Source organism: Struthio camelus, chromosome 16, assembly GCF_040807025.1.
Source record: "Struthio camelus isolate bStrCam1 chromosome 16, bStrCam1.hap1, whole genome shotgun sequence".
NCBI classification, from domain to species: domain Eukaryota; kingdom Metazoa; phylum Chordata; class Aves; order Struthioniformes; family Struthionidae; genus Struthio; species Struthio camelus.
The window spans coordinates 14,573,800-14,590,140 of record NC_090957.1 but is presented as its reverse complement, the minus strand read 5'-3'; the positions used below and the strand labels follow the sequence as shown (position 1 = coordinate 14,590,140).

Below are 16,341 nucleotides of genomic sequence, written 5' to 3'. Positions count from 1 at the left end.
GCTTGCTCGGCATCCGGCTGTGCTTCTCGCTCCCAGGCTGCCGGCCTGGTTATTTAGCGGATGGTGATGGGATTTCTTTTCTGGAAAAGAGACGTCAGCATTTCTTGCTTCTTTCCCAAACCCGCTAAATGTGTTAAATGCAAAAAAAAAAAAAATTCCCTCTAACGAGGTTAAAAGCGGAGGTGGGATGCGCAGGCGGGAAGGCGCCGGATCGGGCTGGGGCAGGTTGAGGTGTTTCCAGCTCCGGGAGCCTCCTGCCACCGGATCGCTGGGTCCCAGCAGGACCCAGGGGTGCCTGGAGGGGTCTTTCCTTTGCTGCCCTGCAGACCTGCTACGCGTCCCCTCCGCGGCCTGCTCCGGGCCCGTTTTGTCACCCGTTCCCCAGGCGTTTTCTCAACCCCCGCTGGGAGGAGAAGCCCGCCAGGGAGAAGGGCAAGTCCCCCGCCTTGGCTGCAGCATCTAAATACCTCCGTGGTAGGACACACCTAGGGGTAAAGCCCTTAATCTGGGATTGTTCCCAAGGCACCCGGCTTCAGGGGACACCGCTTCGGGCCCCAGCTCGGGAGGAAGCGGGCACCCCCCGCGGCCGGGGTGGCCGGCGGGTGCCGAGCCCCGGGCAGCTCCTCCGCTCCCCGCGGCCGGCTGCCGGCGCCACGTGGCCGTCGTGGGGTTGCGCAGACCTACGAAACCCTGTGCGTTGCGGCCGGGTTTGGCTGCGAGCGCTGGGGCTGCGAGCGCGCCCTCGGCGCCGCGCGTGCCGAGGAGAGAGCACGGGAAACGCAGTGCCTTGCTGGGCCGGGGAGCGGGCGGCGGGCTGGCGTCCCCGCCGGCAGCTTCTCCCCCCCTTTCCAGCCGCCCTTCGCCAAGCCGCGGCCGCGATGGCCCGCCTGTTGCTTCCCGTTCGGCTCGACGTCGCCGCGCCGAGAGCAGCGGCCCCCGTTAATAATCCGCTGCAGCAAGTATTTGTCTTCCTGGGCGGACATGTCCCTGCTCGCCGAAGGCGGCGGCCGGCCCGCGGGATGGCCAGGCGCTGAGCAGAGGGGCACGCGGCCGGGGCTGCCTCCGGGCCGGGCGGGCAGAGCCGCTCAGCCGCCCTCCACCTGCTCGCCGGCTGCAGTATTAATGAGGCTGCTTTGCTGCAAATCGGCTCATTAATATTAATCGCCCTCGTCACTGTCACGCTGTTCGCGGCACCTTTTCGAAGAGGGTTTGGGGAGATTAAACCCGTGCCCGCTGCTCGCCGGAGGTTGGGGGGGTGCGGGAGGCAGCGCTCGTAGCATCGGTTCTCTGCAGGCCGGGCTGCAGCCGTGACGGGTTACGGCTGGGCAAACGCGGCCGCGTCTGTTCCCCTTTGCTGCACGTTTCCCCATAGTGAGGCAAGGAAAAAGCTGCCCGGGTGGCTGGGACGTGCTGGGCGCGGGAGGAGGTGGCGGTGCGGCGGGTGCCCCTCTGCGCCCGGGGCCAGCGCAGGGGGTGACGTGGGGCCCGCGAGGACGGGGAGCCGAGCGGGGCCCCGCGCGCCCGAGTGCAGCCTCACGAGGTGCCTGCCCGCCCGAATCGCGGCGTTTCGTCCTGCCGCGACTCCCGGCAGCTTTCTGGGGTCATTAGAGGAAAAGCTGCTGGGATGCGTGCGGAGGCCGCGGCTGCGCAGCCCCTGCTAGGTGGTGCATCCGAGGACAGCGCGCCGGCCGGCAGCGCCTGGGACCGAGGACACGGACGCTTTCCTCCCGCTGACGCTGGCCTCCTCCTCCCGGTTTCGGCTCCTCCCCGGCGGCGTCTCCGGTGGCCGGCATCGCTCCTTGCCACCGGCCGGGACCCGCGGGAGACGGCAGCCGTCGCGCCCCGGCTTCCCAGCGCCGCGCCGCTTCTCAGGCGAGACGCATGGGAATGGTTGATTCCCTGATTTCCCGAAGCACCGCGGGCGCTCACGCTGGTCTCCCTCCGCGAGGGCTCTGCACCCCTCCGTATGGGTGCCGCGGCCCCGGGCACGTCGTGCCCCCCCCACTCCTCGTCCTGCCCCGTTCCTGGGGACGGTGCCTCGAGCTCGGTGCCCTTTCCCGGGGGAACAGTGCCCGCTGCACCCGCGCGGGGGGACAGTGGGCACCCTGAGTGTTTTGGGTGCTAAGGGGATCTTTCCCAGGTTTTCTGGGGAGCAAAAAATGCTCCTCCTGAGAGCAGCGCTGGGTCACTCCCTTTGGATATTTGCTGTGCAGCATCTTTCTTTTTCTGCCCTTAACATACCATGTGAACCGGCTCGGACGCGCAGTCCCGCTTGGCCAGTGTCCTGTCTGTGCCGGTAGCCACCAGCGGATTCCCGGGATGGAGTGTGAGGACAGGGCAAGTGTGTTGTGAATCTCTTTGCTTTCCTAATATCTACAGAAAAAAAAAGCTTATACAAATAGATAAATAACCAGTGAACCCCTGTGATCAGAGCAAGGGGTTGCATTTAGCCACAAGAAATACTTCTGTGCCTGACAAGAATTTCTTTGCAGCTCATTTGTTTCCAGAACTTTATTCTGCAGGAAAACATATGGAAGGGAAAGAAAAAAATAAAATTGTGGCACTAAATCACGGCGCAGCTTTGGTCGGCTCTCGGCCCGAGCCGGCCGCAGGCAGGGCCGCAGCGTGGGAGAGGCTCCTCGCTCTGGGCGGGCGGATGGCAGGATCCCGGGGGCCGGGAAGGGCTGGGAGCGTGGGGACACGCGCCAGCCTCTCGTGCTGCGGGGGCAAATCGCAGCCCTGCGGTCCCCCGGCAGCCGTCCGGCCCCGCGGCGCCCGTGCTCCAGCCACGGCCACCCTGACTGTGTCTTCCGCCCTGCAGGTACTCCGAAGAGGAGATCCGGCAGAAAGTGGGGACCTTCCGGCAAATGCTGATGGAGAAGGAAGGAGTGCTCACCCGGGAGGACCAGCACGGGCGCCAAATGTAAGTGAGAGCGGGCACGGCTGCGGGGCGCCCCTCTGCGCCTCCCGCGGCTGCAGCCACGGCCTTTTCTGTGAACCAGGTGGAACAGGAATACATAAAACCCGGTCTCCAAACTTGCTCCGGATGCTCAGGGCTGGAAGAGTGGCTCTGAGAGATCCCAGCCCTTCTAGGAAATCTCACCGCCAGATTCCCTCTAACACGCAGGGATCTAAGGCAGGATCCTAGCTCTAGCGAGGTTATCCAGCACTGGTCCTGCGGAGACCTCGGCGCGCTGTGCCACGAGGATGGTATTGCAATGCCCATGTCACGGATGCTGGCAGCAAAGCACAGAGAGTCTCCATGCCAGGTTTGCCCTGCCGGACAGTGGCAGAGACCTTGCAGGTCTTTTGAGCTGCAGGTTTGGTGTGTTAGGCCAAGGCGGGATTGGGAGTCCACAGGTAGATCTGTCTTCTCCTGCACTGTGAGGTTTGGCTCGGTGCAGTCGCTCGGCAGCTGTTGCAAATCTGGCCTGGGTCCTGCGGCTCTCTCCTTAAACACAAACTGGACCAATGGCAGTAGAGCAAAGTGATGCACCAGCTCTGTTTTGGGGGATGCAAGAGGGTTTGGGCTGTCTCACCTCTGCCCGTTCCCTGTGCGTTGGGTCACCTCTCCTGCCCTCCTTGGGGCTGCAACTGCAGCTCCTGCCTCTCTCCAGGCAAGGAAAATGTATGACCGTAATGATGAGTTGTGCCATAAGGGGCACAGGGTGGATCAGCAGGGCCGGAGCCTTCATTGTTTTTCCCCAGAGCAGATCCAGAGCCATCCCCTCAGTGCCTGGTTATCATGCTGGTGTAAATCCTGCATAGCCCCACCGAGGAAGCTGCTCCAAGTAGCTCCTGCCCCGCAACTCCGTCTTCTAAGAGCTCCTTGCTCTGCCCCTTCCCCAGTGGCTGCTTCTGCCTTGGGGTCTTGAAGCTGAGGTTAGTCGTGCAAAAAGGCACAGCTCTCGCTGGAAACTGGCCACCCACTGCTCCCAGCCGGTTGCTTCCCCTCCTGCCCTCCCAGCGCAGGAGCATCCCTGTCCTCGCGAGGGTCCGCCCTGGATTGATCATAATTTATCTGTGAAAAGCTTAATGGCCCAGGCAGCATGGCTGGCCTGGCATGCTCCATCTATCAGCCTGGAAACCAGGTCACTTGGGACAGGAATAGCTCCTGCAGGTTCACTGAATATTAATGCTTCATTAGGGTCAGGAAATCAGGGCGAGAGGGGGAGGCAGGGAACCCGTGGCGGCACGGAGAGCCTTCCTCCCACAGCTCTGCCACACGAGGAGCGGGGAGGGTCTGGGCTCGCCATGGCCGTGCCTGGCTGGGGCTTGTGGCCCCAGCAGTCAGGCACATCCCGTTCCCAAGGCGGTGAAGTACTCAGGCAGGGCTAATTTGCTCCTCAGAAAATCCAAGGCACCGGGAGGTGAGGAGGAAGAGAAAAAGGGAGCAGACTCCTTGGCGGGTCCTCTGGTACCTCAGAAGGTTGTGGTCTCAGTGCTGCCTTTCACCATAAGGGCTCCCGGTCTTCTGCAGCCAACTGGTTGCACAAGGAGGGCGCAAGAGACCCAGTCTCTTGCAAGGCAGCTCCTAAACCCTTCCAGCCTCCAGCATCACCATCTCCTAACACCCTGGGTGACAGAGGCAGCATTCTGGCAGTGAGAAGGGACCTGGAGGGACAGAGAGGAGTGAGGACTGTTCCTCCGTTGAGGCAGTGAAAGGGAAGAGAGCAGCCCTGGCTTTGCTGCTGCCCTGGGCTTGCAGGTGGCCCACCTGGGCCAGAAAGCCTGACTGGCTTCCCGTGGCCCTACCAATGTGCCTGGCACCACTCCGATGTCCCAGAGCCAAGCCCGTCGGCTTACCGGGTTAACCAGCACCCGTTACGCGTTGGGGCATAAGCACCGTCCCGGGCAGGCTGGAAAGCTCTCTGTGCTGCAGTGGCACCGCGGTTGCTGGTGGGAGCCTGGGCCGGCTCTCCCGTTGAAGCTGGCACCATGATGAGCAGATAGGGAAACAGAAGGGAGGGTAAGGTTACCTGAACAGCCACCGCTGTGCCCCTTCCCCACTTGCAGGCTTGCTTTTGCACTGTGAAGGGTAATCGTTGAAGATTAGTCTATGGGCTATAAATAATAGTGCTGATCTGGAAGGACCAGTCTCAAAGCGCAAGACTGCTCAGAGGAGGGTGCCAAGACTGATCGCAGGAGTGGCACTGCCTCCGTACAAGCTGCAACGGAGTAACTGACAACATTGCAGCCTGGAAAAGAGATGATGAAGGGTAGAAAGAGAGATCTACAATAACCCGAGTGGCCTCGGGAGGGTGCCTTGGCACTGACTGTCCCTCCCAATGCAATGCCAAGAGGTCCTATGATGGAGCTACTTGGAGCCAAGTCCAAAAGAAGTGGTTCTTCATGCAACATGCAAAGGCCTTTCCAAAGGATGTCCTGGGTGTAAAAGGTCTGCACTGGTTCCAGAAGAGGCTGGACAGAGGAGATGCACTGGAGTTATTAAATAAACACACGCTCCTGTCCTTGAAAAGGTATGGAGGCTGGGAGAACACTCAGTAGAAATATTACATATGCTGATCCTGATCTGATGCTTCTCTGGACATCTACTTTTATAGATCAGATATTGGGCTGGACGGACTATTTATCTGAACCTGGGCAGCTGTTCTTATTTCCAAGCTGATATGAAAGATCAGCATCATCTGCAAAATCCCCAAGGAAAACTGAGGCAACAGAGCTGAGACATGACCACCTGAGCCCCTAACCAGCTCTCTGCACAGTTCCAGCTCTCTTCTCCGTCTACACACACGTAGCCCAGTGGTACAGCCCAGCTCTCAAAGGAGTAACTGCTTGATGAGCAGGCTGGTGCATCTGAAAAAAACCAATAGCATGTGTCAGGAGGGGAGATATATCTGAAGCAGCACAACCCTGTCTTGAACCGCTGAGCACAGCTAATGGAAGAAAAGCTGCCAGCAGGCTCCAGCTCGGAGCACGTGGTTGGTGATCCGCTCGTGGTGCTGAATTTCATCAGCCACTCACGGAGCAGAGCGAAAATCCAACAAGTAATGACTTCTTTTTGCTCCTCTCGCTTCCTCTTTTCTTCCCCCTTTCCATATTTTTATTATTATTTGAAAGGCATATGCTACCCTTGGGACACGGCCAAGCCAAGAGGCGGTTGGAAAGGACCCAAAAGGTAGTTGCTCCAAAGCAAGCCAGGGGAACGGCAGCCTGAAACCTGCACCGTCTCGGCCCCTCTGCCAGTGGCATGGCCTACTCAGCTGAGCAATCATTTGCAGCGAAGAGAGGATGTCTTGCTTGTATTTTCAGTGCAAAACACTTTTAATTGGGTTAAACTCCCCAGGGCCTGTCTGTAGCCAGCGAAGCCAACACATGCCATTCTCAGATTTGCCATGTCTAGGTAGAAATGCCCCTTCATTGGCTGGAGGCCTTGGCAGGGCTGGCAAGCGGCTTGGTGCCAAGGGACCATGTGGCTTTTCCTGCCAAAGACTTCCAGTCTGGAAAGTCTGGAGGGACCCACCTTTGGGACATTAGCTAGAGAGTCCAACTTCCAAGGCCAAATCTGCCCTTGGTAGGTGAAAGATTGGGCTTGTTTGATGTGGGGCACCCTCCAGACGTGGCACCATCTGCTATAGTTTCAGCCAGGGCACCTGGAGTCTCCTTGAGTCTCCTTCCTGTCCTCCCTGGATGAGATGTCCTTCATCAGAACACTTCTCCTCCAGTAGGGATGGGGTTGCTGATATGGATGTGATGGAGAACTGGGATGTCCCTGTGCCTCACCAGGACACTGTTTCTGTTAACCCTGCTGTAACTGGGCTGTTGTTTCTGAGCTTTTGGGCTTACGCATTGCTGTTATCAAGAACTTTGGGCTTTGCCCCTCTCACCTCCCCAAGTGCCAGTGCCCTCAGCACTCCTGGGAGCTTACCTTGATCAGCTTGCAGGTAACAGTGGAGTGTCACTTGGGAGCAGCACCAAGCTGCTCCTTCCAGGAGGGATGCTGCCCCATGCTGGAGAAGACAACCTAAACATGGACCAGGCAGAGCATGGAAGAAGGGAGAGAAAGCTGTCCTTCCCAGTGGGAGAGGACACTGAGGCACAGTGATTACAGGCTCAGTTTTCAGGTTCCTCAGCATCTCCCATTCTTTTTGGTGGGGCTTGCCCAGGCACCCCTGGCCAGGCAGCTGGATGCTGAGTGACTTGCGGTTGGTCACCCAAGGACTTCAGCCCATACTGGGGCTTTGAGCCCTGTTCCTGGTACCATGAGGCTTCCAAGGTCTGGGATGACTTCTCCTCTGTGGGGGTTAACTTCTGACATCCCCACAGGGAGGGTGCGACTGGTGTGATGGCAGGGTATGCCAGATGTACGTGCTAGAAAGGCAGATCCCACCCAGACGTCCTTCTGCTGCCAAGGGGTTTAAACAGCCTGAAAGCTGGGAGCAAGGAAAGAATGGAAAAAAAAAACCAGCTTGTGCCCTCTCCTGTGGATCCTCCAGTGAGTCTGGCTCCAGCTCCAGGGAGCTGGGCAAGGGGCTGAGGTGGAGGCCATGGGAAGTTTGCTCTGTCCTGAGCTCCTGGAGCTGGCATTGGAGACAGCCCTCTGGTTGTCATCTCCAAGCAGATACATTGCCAGAAAACGCTTCGTCAGGACTCTTTGACATGTTTTTCTGTGCTCTACCCCCACCTCTTCTCAGCTGCTGTCACAAAGTCTCAACACCCCGGCCACCTTTTTGGCCCAGGAACTCTTCCTCTGCTCAGGGCCCACATCACCAGCAAAACACCCCCAAGATCGCCTCCTCCAGAGGAGAGATGGATGCATCTGCCCTTGCTTTGTGCACGGAGGGGCCCCGGCTGGGTTTTTGGAAAAAGGGGGAGCTAGGAGCGGGAGGGGAAGGTGAAGGAGCCCAGGGGACGTGAGGAGTGGGCCGGGTGCTATGGCCGTGTACAGGGGCTGAACTCGGCGGCGGAGCTGGGAGGTGACCGTGTCCCTGGGCACAGGCGTCCCTCCGGCTGCTCCTGCGCTGACCGCGGCACTCGGCTGATGAAGAGGCTAGGCGAGCGAGAGGCTGGGAGGCACGCCGGCGGCGGCGCATCCCACCCTGCGGCGGCCGCTGTCGTCAGTGGCAACCTGCCCACCGTTTCCATGGCAGCGGGAGAATTAATGCTGACGAACTCGGGAGGCAGAGGAGACCCCAGGGGTTTCGGGCCTGATGCCCAGCCCCTGCCTATCTCGGCTGGCCTGGGCAGCACAGCCTGGTGGGGCCCCCATCGCCCTGCGACGTCAGCCCACCACCCGCACGCGTCCTCGGGTGGCCTGGGCTGAGCCCATGGCACGTTCCCGCGCCTGGTGCAAAGCCTGGATAATCTCGGGTGGCTCCGGCCCGACGGCCAGATAATCCCCCCCGGATGCCCCGATCCTCCTGCCGTCTCCTCTCGCTCTAATCCAGCCCCTGCTGCCTGCCTGGGCTGACCCCTCCGGGGAGACCCCAGCACCCTCCGCCAAGCCCTGGCATGGGAAACAGAGAGTCCCAGAATAACCCTACTTCTCTTTCACCAGAGTGATAGAAAACCACCACATGGTGGACGGGGAGGAGTACGCCGCCGAGTACCCCGAGTACGGCGAGGGCTGCCTGCTGCAGTGCGACTGCTCGGCCGAGTGCTACCGCGACGACAGCAGCCACCGCGAGTACAGGTGCGCCGGCGGGCCGGGGGCTTCCGGGACATACTGCTCCCCTGCGCCCCGGCCAGCCTGCCGCATCGCAGCCCGCGGCAGGAGGAAGGTGGCCGGTACGGTCCCGACCGTGTCTGCTTTTTCCCGCAGGCTGAAAAGACGGTCAAGCAGCTCCACCTCTCCCCCGCCCAAGAAGAAAAAGAAAAAGAAATCGGGTCACCGCCGGAGCCGGTGAGTCCCTGGCTGCTCCAGGAAGGCAGGATGGGACCAGGCTCTGCACCTGGCTCTCCCCACTGCTCCTTCCCTAGCCTCTGCTCAGGCTCAAATCCCCCTCAAATAGGAGGATTTAATGACCCTGGGTCATTAGCTCAGCCCTTGCTCAGCTCTGGGGTCCGGGCTGTGGGCCGCAGGGAGCTGGTGCTGGGGGCGAGGTCCAGGCCCATCTCCCGTCTGAACCCCGACCTGCCCGGCTGCCTCTCCGCGGCGCTGCAGGGCCCCGAACCTCACCCAGCCTGAGCACACAGCACGGACCTGTGTTGCCCCAGTCAATACGTACATGTATGCACCATATACCAACCCCAAATGCAATATGTGCACCCTGCCCAGGGAGGCAAGGCAGCCAGATACACCCCCCAGCACAACACATCTACAAGGACAGGAGCTGCAGCATGCATGCACACCCAGCCCAGCCCCTCTGCAAGGAGCTCCCACAGGCCGGTGAGCCCCACTTTGGCACTGCCATTTAGCCTGCCATGGGGGACCCAACCACACAGCCACAGTCAGCTGCTTTGTGGGGATCTGACTTAACGAGGCAATTAGCACAAGGGCTAGTTGGTGTGGGTAATTTCAGCCATTAAGAGATGCACCATCACCCTTCAGCCCACCCAGCTGGAAATGCTGATAGAGGTCTTAGGGAGGAAGGACCTGGCTGGCATAGGACACAGCACCGGGCAGGATCTGGTGCCTTTTGGGGGGGGGGGGGGGTCTGGCTCTGTTCTTCTGCCGGTCCCCTCCCCAGTTAGTGCCTGGGGCCTGCTCCTGCCCTGTACAGCCCACGCTGGGGCTAGGAGCTGCTCTCCTTAATGTGCCTTTCTTTGCCTTCCCTGTGGCAGCAAAAAGAGGAAACCTGGCTCGGAGCGCAGGTGAGTGCCCTGGCCACAGTGTGGGGCTCTGTGCTGTGGTGGTGGGCTCAGTGGTGTGCGTCACCTTGCATGGTGCTGTCACCTGCTGCCTCCCTCCCTGCTGTGGCATAGGGCTGAACTGAGCGTGGTGCCCTGCAGAGCCCCGTGGGTGCCCATGGCCCCGAGCCCTGCTGTGGTATGGTGAGGGTGGTGGAGTGGGATGCGTGCCGGTGGTTTGGGAGGGCTGGGCTGGATGGAGGTGTGCACTAGTGTGCATGGGTAACCTGTGCAAGGTGGCCTTTGCTGCTTGCTGTCCAGTTGGGAAATGGGAGCAGGAATGGGCTCCTCCAGCTGCATTTCCTGCTGGAGACTGCAGAGCCCACAAGGTGGCAATGGGACACAGCGGGATGTGTGTGGTCTGGGGCCAAAGTTACACACAGTCTGTGCTCCAAAGTCACTTTCTAGCTCCATCACAGATCCCCTAAGGAAATGGTTTCTGTGCAATGTTCATGTGTCTAAGCCCTGTTGGCCACCCCAGGGAAGCGGGGTGCTGGTGCATGGTGGGGGTGGACTCCCATGGGCCACAGGGACAGGACTCTGGGTCCCTGCTGCACCCTAGCCAGGGCTGGAGAGGCCCTCACCACCGGCTCAAGGGCTGCCACTTCTTTTTATTCCAGCTGCGACAGCTCTTCGCCACTCCGCAAGGAGAAGAAAAAGAAGGCTGGAAAGAAACACAGACGTGACAGGTAAGAAGGGCAGCGTGTCAGCCTACGTTTCTTCTCCCTCGCCCCCTCCATCTGGGGGTTGCAGGGAGGGATGGGTGCTGAGCAGGGCTGGTTAGGGGTGAGCTCGACAGAGACTAATGTGTGGGGACAGGACATGAACCCTCCTGCTCTGCCCCACTCCCAGTGCAAATCCAGCCACGGGGCTGCCCAGAGCCCTGCGGGTGCATGGCAGCACCCTGGCACCCATGAGCCCCCATCGCTGTCTCCCTGCCCTGGGTACTGTCTTGGCAGTGCAGCCTGCCCTACATCCCTGACCTCCACCAAGCCCAGGCCTGAGGGCAGCTGAGCCACTGCACGTGGCCAGCTTGAGGTGGCCCCAGATGCTGGACACCTTGGGAAGGGTCCTTGGTGACAGGGCCTCCCACAGCCACAATGGGGTGTGCTATAGTAAATCTGGAGGGAGGCACTTTGGCAGGCAGGAGGAGGTAAGAGGGTGCCAGAGAGTTGTTTCCCTGATGCCTGCCAAGGATGTGCCAGGGACCTGGTGTGTCCCCGTGGCTTGAGGATGGCATTGCTCAAGGGGCTGGGGCTGTTCAAGCAGTGGCTGCTGTGCTCCCAGCTCCCTTGCTGACTGCCTCTCCCATTCACCAGCCCATCCCAGTGGTGGGCTGCCTCCTCCCTTCCCACCCACCTGCCCTCATCCCACTTGGTCTCTGTCCCCCAGGGGCTGCCCAGCCTTTCCTCCTCGTTAGCTGGCTCAACATGTCTCCTTCATCTCTGTCTCCTCTTTGTCCTTTAGGTCTGAGTCTGGATCCCGGAAGAAGAGAAGACACAGGTGAGAGCAAAGGCTGCAGGAAGCCATCCCACTGGGACCTGCTCTAGGTTCCAGCTTCTCCTCCCACTGCGAGAGCTGCTGGCCCTCTTCCCTCCTGCTGCCCCTGCCACCTCCACCCTGTGGTGATGGGCCCTCCCTGCCATGGAGCATTTGGGGCAGGGGGAGCAGCACCCTGAGGAGTTATGGATCCTGTAAGTGACTGCCCCATCAGAGCCACGGGAGTGAGGTGGGGAGTGTGGCAATTTCTAGGCAGGTGCCAAGTTCTATCTGCAATGGGAGATACTAGCTTTATGATGGCTGGCCCTCTCGGTGATACAAGTGAGGCTGACACGCGTTTTCCTTCACAAGCACCCAACAGACGTTGTTCACCTTGGGACTGTGGGGCTGGCTGTGGGACAGGAATGTGCCTTGAAGTCGGGGCATCCCCCTCAACCCCGAGGCTGGGCATCACTGGTTATCCACCCACCTTCGAGGTGGCAAGGGGCCACCCTGTTGAGGTCTCACCAGCCTCTTGAGTAGCTAGCCATGTTCTGAGTCCTAGCAGGCCTGGAGTCAACAACCCCACCCATCACTGCTCATCCTGCTCCCTGTGGCCAGACATTTTGGAGGCTGTAGGACTGTAGTACACAGGTCTGACCCAGTGAGGGACTGTTACTCTGCCAAACAGTGAAACAAAGCCCTGGACCAGTTAACTAGCACCCAGCTACCTCCCAAGGGCTGCCCAGAGGACTGCCTTCTCCTGCCACCAGTCTGCAAGTAAGTCTACTTCTGCTGGGGGCAAACTCACAGCCCTGGGGGTATCTGCAGAACCAGCACATACCCAATGCAGGCAATGCTGAGATGTGCCTGACCTCCAGGCTTTCTCCACCATGGCTTGAAGGGCCCCACTCTTGGGGCTAGCGAGCCCCTGATCTCCTCCCTGGGGAGGAAGGGATGGATCTAGGAAGGCTTCACCATGGCAAGCCCTGGCCATGCCTTGTTCTGCACATGCCCTCTGCTGGCACCACTCTTTAGGGAGGCATGAGGAAAAAATAGGCAAAGGGGCCATTGTGCGCAGAGCAGCTCTGGAGGTAGGTGAAGCAGGGGAAGGCAAGCAGAGAAGTGATAACTGTCCTAAAACCTGCTGAGCCAGGGCAGAAACAGCCCCCTTCTCCTTGCTGCTAGCCTGTCCTGTCATTGAATGACTTGATCGGAGCTTGGTCACAGTGGAGAGAGGAGCCACCCTTGTCTGCAAGGTCTCACCACAGGGCTGGCCTAGCCCCAAGCAAATCCCCCTCAGATCTTGGGGTTTGCAGTATTTGGAGTCACGATAGGCCTGTTGGAAGCCCCAACAGGTTTCTTCCTCGGTTGGCCCTTGGCTCTGGGTCAGATTGTCTCCAGGTGGAGCTGAGCCTGCAGCTGGGCTCCAGCATCTGCTGTCATGCCACAAAGTGGGGGGATGGCCAGTGCAGACAAAGAAGGCTAGGCACCAAGGGCTGAACCCCAAGCTGGCCCCCGGGTTGAGTGCCAGGTGCCTGCTGTCGTGGGGCAGGGAGCAGCGTCACCCCCACAGGGGTGTCAGCAGCGCAGGGGTGCCCGCTGCAGATATGGGGGCTGCCCATGCTCCCATGTCTGCATTTTCAACTTTCTGCTGTTTCTGTAGGTCCAGGAGCCCCAAGAACAAAAGGAAAGAGAAAAACAAAGAGCGCAAGAGGTGAGATGCTGGTGGCCAGCCCCTGCTGTAGCCAGCCCCACTGAGGTGGCAGGTCGAGGCTCCTAGAGCCTGTGCCATGCTGGGAGGGGGTGTGGGGCTGTTCCTGCCTGTGGGGGTCTCGCCCTTGGCCAGGCAGGGAGGGGCTCTGGGCTGGTGACCAAACTAACCCAGGTGGCAGGAGCCCCCAAAATGAGTGGCTGCTGGGGATGGTGCAAGGGGAGGAACCAGCATGGAGGGTCCCGGCACCCTGTGGGGACCCAGGGGCATCCCACTTCCAGCACCACCACACTGCCCCTTCCCCTGTCCCCATCCGGTGATTCAGCCACCCTTCCTCCCCATCCCTGTCTTCTCCGCAGGTCCCACAGTGAATCCCCAGCCTGGCGGTCGCACAGACGCAGTAGCTGCAGCTCCCACAGTGCTTCGCTCTCCTCTGATTACAGCAACTCCAAATCCCCCAGCAGGTAGGAGGACCCCTGCCTCAACTGCCACAGCAGAAACAGCCCCAAAACCTCCCTTTTGGGATGGCAGAGAGGTGACGAGGAGGGCAGGGGGACTCTGGATGCAGGTGTCGAGACGTCTGGGGACGCCAAGATGGGGACCGCAGTCCCTGGTGAGGCTCTGGGAGGTGCATGATAAACTTGGTTTCTCCCACGTGGGGACATGAGCCATGGCAGGCCCTCACAGTCTTAGCGCAGTCTTGCTGGGCTGGAGTTTTGTTGTTGGTGGGTGTTTTTTGTTTTTTGTTTTTTTGTAAGCCCCTTAAATCATCAGCTCCTGGAGTCCCATGAATACCTGAGCATCCTTAGTTGTGTTTCCAAAGCCAATCAAAAAAGATGACTCAGCCCCTTGGTTGTGGAATTTTGTTTGGAAATGTGGTGCCTGGCCAGGGTTTCAAACCAGCTGGCAGAGTTTGAAAGGGCAAAAGCCAAAACCACGTATTTTCAGCCCATTTCCTACTTTGGTGAGGCCTGACCCTCATCTCTGGTTGTGGCTTGTGACCGGCAGTCCCACGGGAGTGCAGCGAAGGGCAATGCCGTGCTGGGGATAGGAGGCGAGTTGGTCCCCTTGTTTGCACTGCTTCTCCCCATGGTCACCCCGTCCCCTTGTTGTCCCCGCAGGCTGAGCCCCAAGCACCGCGAGGACGGCCCCAAGGGCAGCAGCGCCCGCTCCAGCCGCAGCCCGTCCTCCTCGCCCTGCCGCTCGGCAACGCTGCGCCAGAACGGGCACAAGGGCAGCGCCCAGAACGGCCGCCGCAGCCGCAGCGCCTCACTCGAGAAGCCGCAGGATGTACGTACGCTTTTCTTGGATCACGGTTCGCTTCCCCGACCGCTTCCCTTCCTTCCTGCCTCACCAGGACCCCCTGGCTCTCCTCTCCCGTCTCATCTCCCTTCCCTCCTCCGGTCACTTCGCTCCGAGCTCACGACGCCCGGCCGGCCGGACCAGGAGGCTCGCTGGGGTCTTGGCACCGGCCCTGTTGGGCAAAGCCCCGCCGCGATCCGACTGCCCCTTCCTGGTCCCCGCCGGCTTCGCAGGCGTGAGCTGGCGCCCAGACAGGGACACGCCGGCCATGACGCTCACCAGTGTTTCTCTGGGTGCCAAATCCCGCCCCGGCGAGCGGCACCCAATCGCTCGCGGGCTGGCATTGCCTGCCAGGGCCACCACCGGGCTCGGCACCTCTGCTTTGAGCCCAGTCAGTCAAGAAATGGGTAAAGCTGGAAAAATTATTTCCCTGCCACCACCAAGGCAAAGGTGTTGACCCCAGGGCTCTGGACCGCGGAGCCTGGCCTGCCCCCGAGTCTGGGGACAGGGTTTAGGCCAGGACAGGCTGGTTTGGCGCTGGGCACTCAGCTTTTAGGAGTTCAGGGTGTCCGTGGAAGCTTGTCCCAGGGTTGCCTGTCCCTGGCTGTGCCTCATTCCCCGGGGCCCGGCGAAGCCCCTGCTGCTTCGAGGGTTTATTTCCATAATAAAAGTGCTCACGTTAAGGCATAGCCAGCATGGCAAAAGAGCCGCCCAGCTTAATTACTGCCGGGGTGGAGACGAGCCCCGTTCAGCTACTGGGGCAGGGCAGGATGGGCGATGGAGGCAGGGCTGAGCCAAGGCACCTGGTGGTGCCCTAGAGCCATCCTGGGACACCTCCCGTCCCCATCGTGGGCTGCCGTCGGCCCTCCGGCTGCCTCACCATCGCCTGGGGTGCCGAGGTCCCCCGCGGTGCTCCCCTGCGCAGGAGAGCATCGCCCAGGCCCCCGAGCTCCTCCTGCTCCCGGGCGCTAGTGGTACTTTTCTCCAACAACTTTCTCTCTTTCTCTCTCTCTCTTTCTCTCTTTTTTTTTTCTTTTTTTAATCCCATCTGTGTTTTTCTTTAGCCTCCCATTTGAAAAAAACCCAAACGGTAATATACAATTCCATTTCTTGCTCAGCAGAAGCAGGGAAGAGGGGGAGGGAAGGGAAATGAAACATGCTTTTTCTTTTTTCCTCCTTGTTTAGTTTCCTTTATTATGACTTTTTTTTCCTTCGTGATGTACAGAAATGCAAACGATATTTCTTTTTTTTTCCTGTCGTCGTTGTGTTGTTCTAGAATTTTTTGCTTTTGTGTGTGTTAATGTGGAGAAGAAAAAAACAAACAAACGAAAAAAAGCAGATGTGTTTTCTTAATACTTACAACCGTTGAACATTGTATTTCCATTTCTATATTTTGACCAAGGGATTTAAAAGGGAAGGTAACTGTACCGATCTAAAGCAAAAGGCCATCGGGCTCTGCAAAACTGAGAAGCAAATTGCCATTTGCCTCCTTATATTTAGTCCCTGATCGCCGCTCTCGCCAGGCGAGGCTGGCGGCCGGCGCCGAGCGCCTTTCGCAGGCACGGGTCAAAGTGGGGCTGAGCCCCATCGCCCTCCCCGCTGTGCCGGGGGGACGCCCCAAAGAGTCGCTTTCGCCCTGAAGACTCAACTTCCCTTTTAAATGCACAGTCCCCGTCTCCATGCGTCCCCCCGCCGGCTGGCTCCCCTCCATCCTCGCGCTCTCTCGTTCTTCCTCCCCTCTCCTCTCTCTTCCTCCTCTCTCTCGCGCTCTCTCTCTCCCACACGCACTCTCTCCAGCACTTCTTTCTGTTGTTTTTTTTCTTTGGGCCGCTCCGAGCTGCTGCCGGTGCCAAAACGACCCGACGAACCTTGACATGGTCTGCCTCCATCCGTTGCTTTACTTGCATGTGGTTTGGGACTTTGTAATGTTGCGTAGCGCCTTTTTGAGACAGAAACGCGGTGCTGCTGTGTAGAGGCCGGGTGACGCACGCAAGCGAGCAAACCCGCCGCGTCTGGCTGCCTGCCAGAGACTTTCA

At 59.6% G+C, this 16,341-nt stretch overlaps 1 protein-coding gene across 2 annotated transcripts in view; it reads left to right on the top strand.

The window, feature by feature from the left end:
- SRRM3 (serine/arginine repetitive matrix 3) overlaps positions 1–16,341 on the top strand; it is a 36,856-nt gene that overhangs the window by 11,615 nt on the left and 8,900 nt on the right. For both annotated transcript variants that reach the window (XM_068910278.1, XM_068910279.1), the window contains exons 3-11: positions 2,822–2,923; positions 8,519–8,653; positions 8,783–8,863; positions 9,745–9,774; positions 10,431–10,499; positions 11,278–11,313; positions 12,956–13,006; positions 13,363–13,467; positions 14,125–14,293. In XM_068910278.1, coding sequence (XP_068766379.1) covers positions 2,822–2,923; positions 8,519–8,653; positions 8,783–8,863; positions 9,745–9,774; positions 10,431–10,499; positions 11,278–11,313; positions 12,956–13,006; positions 13,363–13,467; positions 14,125–14,293 — 778 coding nt within the window. The remainder of the gene's footprint in view (positions 1–2,821; positions 2,924–8,518; positions 8,654–8,782; positions 8,864–9,744; positions 9,775–10,430; positions 10,500–11,277; positions 11,314–12,955; positions 13,007–13,362; positions 13,468–14,124; positions 14,294–16,341) is intronic.